The sequence below is a fragment of the Thunnus thynnus genome, chromosome 1, assembly GCF_963924715.1.
Source record: "Thunnus thynnus chromosome 1, fThuThy2.1, whole genome shotgun sequence".
NCBI lineage: Eukaryota > Metazoa > Chordata > Actinopteri > Scombriformes > Scombridae > Thunnus > Thunnus thynnus.
In genome coordinates, this window is record NC_089517.1 from 25,614,201 (window position 1) to 25,624,672 (window position 10,472).

General features: G+C 37.7%; 2 protein-coding genes across 3 annotated transcripts in view; both read left to right on the top strand.

Annotated features, from left to right (window-relative positions):
- The window catches only part of LOC137184840 (ras-specific guanine nucleotide-releasing factor 1-like), a 28,439-nt gene extending 23,978 nt beyond the window's left edge, over positions 1-4,461 (top strand). The window contains exons 20-27 of the mRNA XM_067592914.1: positions 506-566; positions 731-837; positions 981-1,065; positions 1,184-1,381; positions 1,635-1,714; positions 1,812-1,929; positions 2,140-2,208; positions 2,509-4,461. Coding sequence (XP_067449015.1) covers positions 506-566; positions 731-837; positions 981-1,065; positions 1,184-1,381; positions 1,635-1,714; positions 1,812-1,929; positions 2,140-2,208; positions 2,509-2,601 — 811 coding nt within the window. The 3' untranslated portion in view covers positions 2,602-4,461. The remainder of the gene's footprint in view (positions 1-505; positions 567-730; positions 838-980; positions 1,066-1,183; positions 1,382-1,634; positions 1,715-1,811; positions 1,930-2,139; positions 2,209-2,508) is intronic.
- A 77-nt stretch (positions 4,462-4,538) lies between these two features.
- Positions 4,539-10,403, top strand: LOC137184847 (pro-cathepsin H-like). 2 transcript variants are annotated; one of them, XM_067592938.1, is made up of 13 exons: positions 4,539-4,713; positions 5,481-5,512; positions 5,653-5,758; positions 5,879-5,949; positions 6,047-6,151; positions 6,775-6,861; positions 7,022-7,077; positions 7,167-7,248; positions 7,346-7,414; positions 7,749-7,855; positions 8,716-8,844; positions 8,940-9,054; positions 9,999-10,403. In XM_067592938.1, exons 1-12 carry the CDS (start codon positions 4,638-4,640, stop codon positions 9,013-9,015), a joined length of 996 nt encoding a protein of 331 aa, XP_067449039.1. In that variant the 5' UTR covers positions 4,539-4,637; the 3' UTR covers positions 9,016-9,054; positions 9,999-10,403. The 2 variants fall into 2 exon arrangements, with proteins under 2 accessions (XP_067449039.1, XP_067449030.1); XM_067592929.1 differs by lacking the exon at positions 9,999-10,403 and having other exon boundaries at positions 8,940-9,784.
- The last annotated feature ends 69 nt before the right edge of the window (positions 10,404-10,472 follow it).

Sequence of the window (10,472 nt, forward strand, 5' to 3'; positions counted from 1 at the left end):
GGTGAGACCCAGACAAAGGGGGCAGGATCAACAGTCCCATGTGCAATAGCCCCCGTGGAAGAGTTGGTGCCATATCTATGATCTCAAAGTCACATGATGGTCTGTACCGTCCTTGGTAGCCCCAGCCAAGCTCTCTGATGTTGCCAGCCACATAGTTAGCAATCCTGCTCCAGAAAGTAAAAACTTTTCACCCTTTCTTCTTGGCAGTAGTTCCTGAATATCCCTGAAGTCTTTTCTGTTTCTCTGGGGAAGAGAGAACACACTTTTACATCTAAAAACGGAGGTGGAACATACCAAAACTGGAATGAAAGTGCAGCGTGGTTTGTGATCTAACCAACCTGTCAGCATGCAATTTTGCTGCTAAACATTGTTAAGCTGTGGAGCCTATGCCTGTGAGGGTACCTGTGACTCAAACTGAACAAAAAGAGAATGTAATGCCCACTAAGGTCATGGCAATTTTGGGAAAAACCTTGAAATAATGTCACTTTTATCTTTTTGCATGCAGGACTCTAACACAGGAGGACCCTGGAGACAACCAGGTCACCCTGGAAGAAATCACACAGATGGTGAGAGAAAGGAACCTCTTCCTTCTTAAATTGCTGGGTGATTTGTACTTCAGTGATAATGCTTTTTCACTGTGTATGTGTTTATTTCTGTGTGTGTGTGTGTGTGTGTGTGTGTGTGTGTGTGTGTGTGTGTGTGTGTGTGTGTGTGTGTGTGTGTGTGTCAGGCGATGGAGGACTGTAAGACAGAACCGTTTGAGAGCCACTCTGCCCTCGAGATAGCTGAGCAACTCACACTGCTGGACCACCTGGTCTTCAAGGTCATCCCGTACGAGTGAGTACATACATGTACATGTTTACGTGCATGTACACACAAAAATAGATACAAAAAATACACACTTGGTCTATAAGATAAAAATTATAGAGTGAGTGGGAGGAGAGGGAAGTAGTGATTTGAAAACATATTTTTTTCTACAGGGAGTTCTTTGGTCAAGGCTGGATGAAGAACGACAAGAATGAGAGAACTCCGTACATTATGAAAACAACCAAGCATTTCAACGATGTATGTGTTTATTCTTGTATTGTGAATACATAAAAGATAGATAGATAGATAGATAGATAGATAGATAGATATTTAGATCATCATTGTCACCATGCATTTTTCTTTTTTTTTGTTTTAGACCAGTAACAGGATCGCCACAGAGATCCTGCAATGGGACGATGTCAACATGCGAGTAGGCGTGATTGAGAAATGGGTAGCAGTGGCTGACATCTGCCGCTGCCTCCACAACTACAACGCTGTGCTAGAGATCACATCCTCTCTCAATCGCAGCTCCATCTTCCGCCTCAAGAAGACTTGGCTCAAAGTCTCTAAGCAGGTACAGTATCAGTTATTTCAGACATGTTTTCTCAGGAATTAAGGCAAGCGGTATTTCACATGGGTGGAACATATTCAGGTTTTAGTTTAGTTTTTCAGGTAATCAAAGTTTAGTTGAAAGGTAAGATAATTATAATTTCCCTCCTTGCCCTCATTTCATGAAACACTGGGAAAAGTGGTATGTTAAACAGAAAATATATAATTGCATTTCTGGAGTCTGGCAGCAACATATTTTTCTTTGATCCATTTTCTAGACTAAGACCGTGATTGACAAGTTACAGAAGCTTGTGTCATCAGAGGGACGATTCAAAAACCTGAGAGAAGCTCTGAAGAAGTAAGTTACCAAAGTTTTTCATTTTCCCATAAGTTGCTCACACATCCTGTTTGTGTCTGCATATCTGTACAATTGTTGACCTGTCGACTGTCCTCAGCTGTGACCCTCCCTGCGTCCCCTACCTGGGAATGTACCTGACTGACCTGGCCTTTATTGAGGAGGGAACACCCAACTACACTGAGGACAACCTGGTCAACTTCTCCAAGATGAGAATGGTAAAGAGCAACAGCAAGGGATGATGTTTTGATGAACATACATTGACATGAACTTTTCATTGTTTCTGTTTTGAATCTAGATTCTCATTTCTGTTTCAGCAATCCTATTGCTCTTCACTTTAAAACAAGAGAAGAACTGAAAAGTGAATTTTTCTGAACATAACTCCTTCAAGGTTGAAAGTATATAATTTTCCTCTCATTTATCTCCAGATATCTCACATTATCAGAGAGATACGGCAGTTTCAGCAAACTGCTTACAAGATTGATTATCAACCAAAGGTAAGATTATTGTTTTGTCTGTAGTGTACTTATTGTGTACTTGATACATGTCAGGAGCCAACAGACTTTAATTACTTTGTGAACTAAATCATGTATGCTCAGTAGGGCACAAGACTGACCACAACGTTCATGAAAAGAAAAATAAAAGAGAGTGAATAAAGGCTGTTTTCCTTCAAATGTGGCCAGTATAACTTAGATGTAACCACAGCAGATATACAGTACATGCTGAAATTCAACATCTATTATAAATGGTAGCCTGAAAAAAAAAGAAAGCTTTGTCTGTGTTCTTTATTGCTTCAGGTGGCAAAGTACTTGCTGGACAGCAGTACAGCGCTGGACGAGGAGAGCCTGTATGAAGCATCTCTGAGAATCGAGCCCAAAACTTCATCATGAAGAGGATCTCTCTCACTCTCTCCCACCATCAACCCTCATATGGAGTGTACAGGAACATTATATCATAATGTACATATACTATTATTTGTATTAGACACAGTAGGCTGTGCCCTTCTAGTATGTGCTCCCCAATGGACTTGTTGTGTATAATCGTTATTAGAGACTAGAAGCCCAGAGAGGTTTTATTTATATAGTTACAGAGTATTTATATGTTATTTATCGTCTTAAATACCATTTTATGATGAAGTTATTTTCAACCACTGAATAAATAGATGAGAGAGTATAAAGACAAGATATTAAGTCATATCCTAATGGGAATGTGCAGTACAGTATCTCTCTCATTCATGAGAGATAGTGGTCACATCTGACACATGATTATCAACTCCCACTTTTCTGCTCAGATGTCAAGAAGTCAAGAGAGAACTGCACATAACTGCAGTCATCTTAAAGTCCCCATACAAAACATTTTGCTTTATAAGTACAGTAGCTGTTTCTTCTACCTATTTGCCTATTTGCCCAAGTGTAGATCTTAAAAGTATAAGTAATATGGATATCTGCAAATCCACTAGCTCCATGATCATTCATCTAAAGTTGGAATACTCAAGATTTCAGTCAGGTTAAATTGAATCCAGCAAAGGAATGGCAGACTCTGCCACTAATAATGAAAACTACTATAGAGAGAGTTAATTTCTGAATGTAAGTTGAATGGCTATTGCAGAAACCATTAATATCATTAACAATTGGGTTTAACTTAATGAAAATCTTATTTAGATTCTAACTACAAGGCTCTGAAATGTAGACACTTTTTAAACATTTCTTCTCAGAGGAATAAGGGAGGTGAAAAGTGGGACTGCTGTTGTGGCTAAAGTTGAATCATGTGCTCTGATGTTTTATGTAGCCACTGAATGACAAAATATTAGAGAGGATAGGAAGTGTTGGAGTCAGACTGACACATGACCATCTGCTGATTTCTGATTGAGCTGGGACACATTTTTTTCAGTTTGGAGAAATGGGTTTTTATGCTTTGCTTATTATCACCTTATTCCCCTGGTGGGCAACATGATGTATATACAGTATAAGCACCGGGCAATGTATGTAGCAGATGTAACCAATATTGAGCCACTTCAGGAAGTTAAATTCCCAGCTTCTCCACTCTATGACAGTGAGAGCATAGTTTTTATGGTCAATCCTCTTTGGCCAGTGCATTATGGTTTTGCCTTAATCATAAAATGGATCATATACCACACAAGTATGTAAACTATTTTGTTCTACGATTTGCCAATGAAGCAGAAATATTTGCCGTGTACAATATTGTGTACAGGCAGTCTGATGCATTTCCTAACGTGCAATGTGTTAAAAACATATCCCTCGAAATGTGTTATCCTTATGATTGTTCAACTCTGTAATAACTTTTCTGTGTATGATACTTTAAAACAAATGTTGAAAACAACTTATAAGTGTAACACATTCTGTATCCTGTCTATTCCAATGTTTTAGCAGGAACTATAGTAATATTGTGCTTATTCTAGGAATATTTATATGTATTTTTTACAGGCTTTGTATAGAAAAACACTTAAAGCTTAAGTGGCAGGCATGTACCACTTTCACGTGTTCAAATCTATATCTAGAACAGTATGTGTACTTTATTTAAACCCCACCCTTGCACATGAATCTTTATCCTCTCTAACAGGCACATCAAATGTTTGCAGTGAGCAATACCCAGTGGTATGAGAATTATCTTTCAGTCTATTTCAACAGCTTGAGTAGTATTTCCAGTTTTGTATAAAAGTGTATTCTTTCCTGATTACCTCTTGTTAATAAATCTATTCTTTCTCAGGGGGAGAAGTGTCTTCAAGGCTACCATATGTTTGTGTAAACTGACACAGCTGTATGAGCCCATAAACTTTGTGGTTATACTGTAGCTCAGCCAGGCGGACATCAAAGGGTGTCAAAGGAAGGGGGTGCTAAGAAGTCATTATAAAAAGAAGCCGGGTCATGTGACGCTCTCAAAGCTGGCTGGAGCCTGTGGGGGAAGCATGGCGCTCAGTGTTGCATGGTTCATCGCTCCCATTTTAGGTTTTGTTCATTTAACACCATTAATTACACTGGAAGGTAAGTAACCATTTATGAAGTACGTCTTTTTTCATTTAATTTCAAAATGTTAGTGGCTGTTGTTATAATATCTCACTGGTATGAATTTTAAGGCAGACAATTCAACAACAAAAGGTGCTGACACTGAACATGCAGTTTTAAATGTCCAGCACAAATATTTGTGCTTAGCCTCAAGTTTTTTTCTTGTGAGAATTTCTCCAAAAATATCATTCATACTGAATATTCAAATGCTTTAATAAGTAAAGCAATGCTGAAATATAAAAGTCTTATATTGAAAAGTCACACGCTTAAGTAAAAGTGGATAATATTTCCAAAATATACAAAGTATCAACAGTAATGATAATTCAGAAAATCACCCCAAATTACGCTATTGTATATTATTAAGACTGTTATGGGTGCATAAGCAGCATTTTACTGTTCTTGGTCGATGTTGATCAAATTTAACAATTTTATACACTGTTTTGTTGTTTAATCTTTAACAATGTATCATATTTTACAGGCTCAGCATGTCTTGTTTGTAAAATCTTAATCTGGAAATAGCTGTCACAGTATTGCAGTAAAAAGCACAGTATTTCCAATTGTAATAAATTGGGACTACAGGGTAGCCTAAAATGGAAATAAAAAGTAAAGTAAAGTACCTCAAATTTGTACCAAGTACAGTACTTGAGTAAATCAATAAGTTAAGGATTGAATTTAAAAGACTGAATAACAGTGTGTATGTTGCTTATTAGTTTAGTAACTGAAGGCGTCTTTCTGTCTTCTTTCAGGGGAATATCACTTCAAACAGTGGATGTCACAGGTACATACATAACAAAGTAACTGATCATTAACACTTCACAGTCTTATGAATTATTTTATTTTGCATATTTAAATAATAGCCTTTTTAGACTCTATTACTTCCTTTGTATATGCTATTACATTTATCTTTTTGACTTGCAGCACAGCAAAGTTTATGACACTGAGGAGTACTACCATCGGCTGCACATATTCACTGAGAATAAGAGGATCATTGATCACCATAATGCTGGGAATCACTCCTTCACAAGTACTGTAAAGTGCTGCACTAACTCCTGTCTCATAATGCACTGATTATTACCACAAAGGATGAACCATTGGGTCTTTTCAAAAAATGTAAAAATATCTATTTTATCATTTTCAAATCTAGTGGGCCTGAATCAGTTCTCAGACATGACATTTGAGGAATTCAGGAAATCCTTCCTTCTGAGAGAGCCTCAGGTAAGACACATCTTACAGTGCAACACATTTTATGCAGCTGGTGCTTTTATACAGAATGGTTTTTCCACTATGATCTTATGATTCTGGTCTCTTGTAGAACTGTTCAGCCACTAAGGGGAGTCATGTCAGCAGGACTGGTCCTTACCCTGAGTTTGTTGACTGGAGGATGAAAGGCAACTTTGTGACCCCTGTGAAGAACCAGGTATCCTAATATGATAGTGAAAAGCCGAAGAGGTATCACCACACTCTAGAGGAGGAACAGACATTAATTAACTGCTATTTCATGATGAAAAAGTGGGGACATCTCCCTGATATTACAAGTTGTCTTAAAAGCTTAAAAATCTCCATCTCTTCCTTTGTAATTTAATATATATAGTAAAAAAAAATACACATTATTCTTTGTCTGACCTATAAGTAAGCCAAGAGTTCTCTTAGCTGAAAATCTGATGTCCCATGTGTGCTCTATTTTCAGTAGAGTTAATAAACCATCGTAATGGCTGTGCTAGGCAGAACAGAAACACTGATTGTTCCTTCTATAAATTACTTTGATTTATCTCTGAGCACTGAAAAATGTAAAAGCAAGTCACAGTTAAAGTAATGGTTTGTATCATCAAGCATGTAGTTATTCATGTGTGTAATCATGTCATTCATGTGTCTAATCTGAGAGTAAATGGTCAAAACAAAAACAGCATATCGCCACACAATCCAACATCCTGCAACAAAAGTGTGCTTCTTAGCCTAATACAAATAATAAATTATTAGTTCAAATCATATGTGCATCACTGGATTCTGCGTGTTTCAGTTATGTTGTGTTTGCTTCTTTAGGGTCACTGTGGAAGCTGTTGGACGTTCTCTACCACTGGTTGTTTGGAGTCAGTGAATGCTATCACCACTGGGAAGCTAATACCTCTGGTGAGATCTGTCTGACTATTATTTAGTAAAACTAAATTCATAATAATTATAGTAAACTGAAACTGGTGGTTTTTCAGGTTCTTTTCATGAGTAGAACTAGTATGAACTGTATTATCACTGCTGTGTATAAATGCATACTGCCTGTTTACTTCTGTATCAGTCTGAGCAGCAGTTGATAGACTGTGCCAAAGACTTCAACAATCATGGATGTATGGGGTAAGCAATATTTTTTTATTCAAATATTTTTTATAGTTTTAGTCATAAGATTATAGTAATTATAAGAATACTTGTGTATAATGTTTCAGTGGGCTCCCCAGCCAGGCTTTTGAGTACATCAAATACAACAATGGTCTTATGACAGAGGACGACTATCCCTACAAAGGCCATGTATGACTTCTCTGGAGTAATGTCTCATTATTAATTTTTCTATGTAAAAATAATCTTAGTAAAATCTAGTAAATTAATTGTACTCTCTCTGTTTCAGGATGACACTTGCCATTTTGAGCCTGCACTTGCAGCTGCTTTTGTCCAAGATGTTGTCAACATAACAAGTGTGAGTGTTTGTGCATGTGACTTTGCTTATTCCAATATATTGTAGTTGTAAAGTGTCCTTTAAGAAATTACTGCTGTGTCACAAAGTCTCAAATCAGTTACAGCTAACAATGTCATTGTAGGTAACTTCATAAGAGGAAGAGACAAAAAGCAACTGTTTTAGGATAGTTTCTTATAGTTAAATAAAAAATATTCTGTGACACTGTTGCAGCGTTGTGGATACACTGTATGTAACTGTATAAGTAACATAACAACATAACAAAATTTCTTACCTTCTCACAGCAATTTGCTGCTCATTCACTTATCAAAATGTCTGTATGTTTGTCCATCCACAGTACGATGAAAAGGCCATGGTTGATGCTGTGGCCCGGCTCAACCCTGTGACCTTTGGCTTTGAGGTCACAGCTGATTTTATGCATTACAAAGAAGGTGTTTACACCAGGTGAGCTAATTACTCCAATACCTCAACAAGCGCTTACTGTATGTATTTACTGCTGATGTCCATGAATAAAGTGTGATCAGAAATGTTCAGAACAGTTGATCAGGCTAGACTGTGGCCACTTTGTTTTTATCCCTTTTACAAAATATTTAGAATATTTTTGTCAAGTCATCCGAGTAATTAGATTTTTGTCAAATAATCCACCAGCATAGAAGTTATTTAGTCATGGAAGAGGATTAGGGGACTAATAAAGCTGCCAGTGAAATATGCAGTGTCCAACATCTTAGTTGATGGCCATTGGTCAGATGTGACAGAAATCTGCTCACACTGATATCAGAGCAATATTTTAGACCTTTGTCTCCTCTAATGCAGGTTTAAGTAAGTATAATGATGAGATTGTATAGCATCCTGTTACGGTGTCAGACGAATGTAGTGACCAAACTAAATATATCAAGTGCTGTACTGTGCTACCAAGCCTTTCATCACACAGCTGACAGCCTGCTGGCTTGGAACATGTCCATCCCTAATAAGGAGCTATTCATAAGTTTGCCACAGTGATCATCAGATGGCTCATTTGTTATGGTGCTTACAATTATGAGTGCTTGGGGGTCACTTCACACAACTATCTGTCCCCTCTGGCCATGTGTAATGTTTTGGAACTGAAAAAGACAAATGAGCCCATTTCTTACATTTTTTTATATCTTAGATTTTGTTCTTTTGGTTCAGCCTTTCTGTTTTAAACAGCTACACACCGCATCCTTGCATAGGCAGGCAGGATGAAGTTGAAGGAGGTTGGTCAGCCCACTCACCCTACAAAAGACATGAAATATATTGATCTAAATGCATCATTGTTGTCTGTTTAGCACCCAGTGTAAGAACACAGCAGACATGGTGAATCATGCAGTCCTGGCTGTGGGTTACGGGGCTGAAGACAACGGCACGCCATATTGGATTGTAAAGAACTCTTGGGGGACAGCCTGGGGAATGGACGGGTAAATATAGTCTGTTTATGTGTCTGTGTATTTCAGTGTGATGACTTGTTACTGCTTTCAAGGATCATGGACACCTGTCTTCTTTATCCCCTCAGATATTTTTTGATTGAGCGAGGAAAAAACATGTGCGGACTGGCTGCATGCTCTTCCTACCCTCTACCTTTAGTTTGAGGAGTGACATGACTGATACAACTGTCATCCAGATACAAAGTTGGTATTTTTATGTTCCCTGATGTGTCATATGTTGTCCCCAAGGGTTTAATCTGAACTTAAGGCTCCTACCACCTTCTCTAAGAGTTGGATCTTTCAACAATATATATGGTATTATCTGAATATTGAAATTGAGATGAGAAATATAAAGCCAAATTGAAGAAGAAATACATGTGCAAAGTACTGTAATTAGCAACATTAACACGGTTACAAGTCACAAGCTAAGAGCTGTTCAGTAACCACATTCTTGGAAATTAAGCATTAAGTTAAGTGCATGTGCTGCTGTGTGTGGGCGAAACAGGCCAGCTGTCATGATGGAGCTTAAATCAGTTTGTGTTTCCTGAATATTCAAGATATTTCCAGGAATAGGCTGTTTTTCATTTAGTCGGTTTCACAATAATTAATCAGATCTTCCCAGTGCAGCCACAGTCTTTGTTGTCCAGTAAGAAGTTCCACTGAAGCAAATCAGACTCATTATTGAAGTACATCTGTGTGGTACTTGAGGTGGGAGAATTTGCTGCTCAATAATTGTCCCATGGGTTTTCAGTCTTTCCTAGAGCTTAAACCATAGAATAGAAAGATAATGGCAACAAGTTGCATCAGATCTGAATGTTTTGTACAAGTGTTCTTACAGGATTTATCATATGTGTTTTACATGAAGTTACATATTTTTGTACAATGTGTTTAAATTTGTTACAAGTATTACAATCAGAGTTTTTCATACTTTCTATATTACCATGTTGTGGGTTTCTTTTTCTATTGAGACTGTACTGTACTGGTGACATCATCTCTGAGCTCACAGAGCCTAAATATCTGAACTGTGATATCATCTGTGAGTTGTTATTTTACCTCATAGATGATGAGAAACCAAACCATGAGGATGCTGGACAGTAGTCTGATTAGTGAACATTACATATTGCAATGCCTGCTTTCACTTTTAACAGATGTTAAAGTGTGCTGGGACCAGCTACGAAGATGGAATGGTGGAAGATGGAGCACTTTACTAGTGACTCAACTCAGTCACCTCTGAAGTTGTGAAGGTGGTCCAGGCATTGCATCTAAGGGAGCCTAGTAGACCTCAGCTTGATCGATTTATAAACTTCTGTATCTGAACTGGTGACATTATATTAGAGGTCACACAAGAGGCTAAAACCCTACAATTCAGTGTAAACTGTGACATCATCTGTGAGGTCACAGAGCCAGCTCTGATTGGTTCCTTCATGGCTCTGTGAACAGAAAATCAAGTGTGTAAAAATCTTTTAAAAATCTCCTCTGATTACTGTAAACAAACTTTGGTGATGAACGTCAAGCAATTTATCCATGTTTTGCTAATAAACTATTTCTTCCTATGTCTCTGTCTCTTCCACTATGTTATTAAATGTACTGGTGAATGATGTATTGGTATCTCTCTCTCTCTG

Excerpts from the sequence above, each read along its gene's own strand:
- LOC137184847 (XM_067592938.1), top strand. The coding sequence starts at position 4,638 with ATGGCGCTCAGTGTTGCATGGTTCATCGCTCCCATTTTAGGTTTTGTT. Across the intron at positions 4,714-5,480 it reads ACCATTAATTACACTGGAAG|GGGAATATCACTTCAAACAG; the intron begins GTAAGTAACCAT and ends GTCTTCTTTCAG. Across the intron at positions 7,415-7,748 it reads ATGTTGTCAACATAACAAGT|TACGATGAAAAGGCCATGGT; the intron begins GTGAGTGTTTGT and ends GTCCATCCACAG.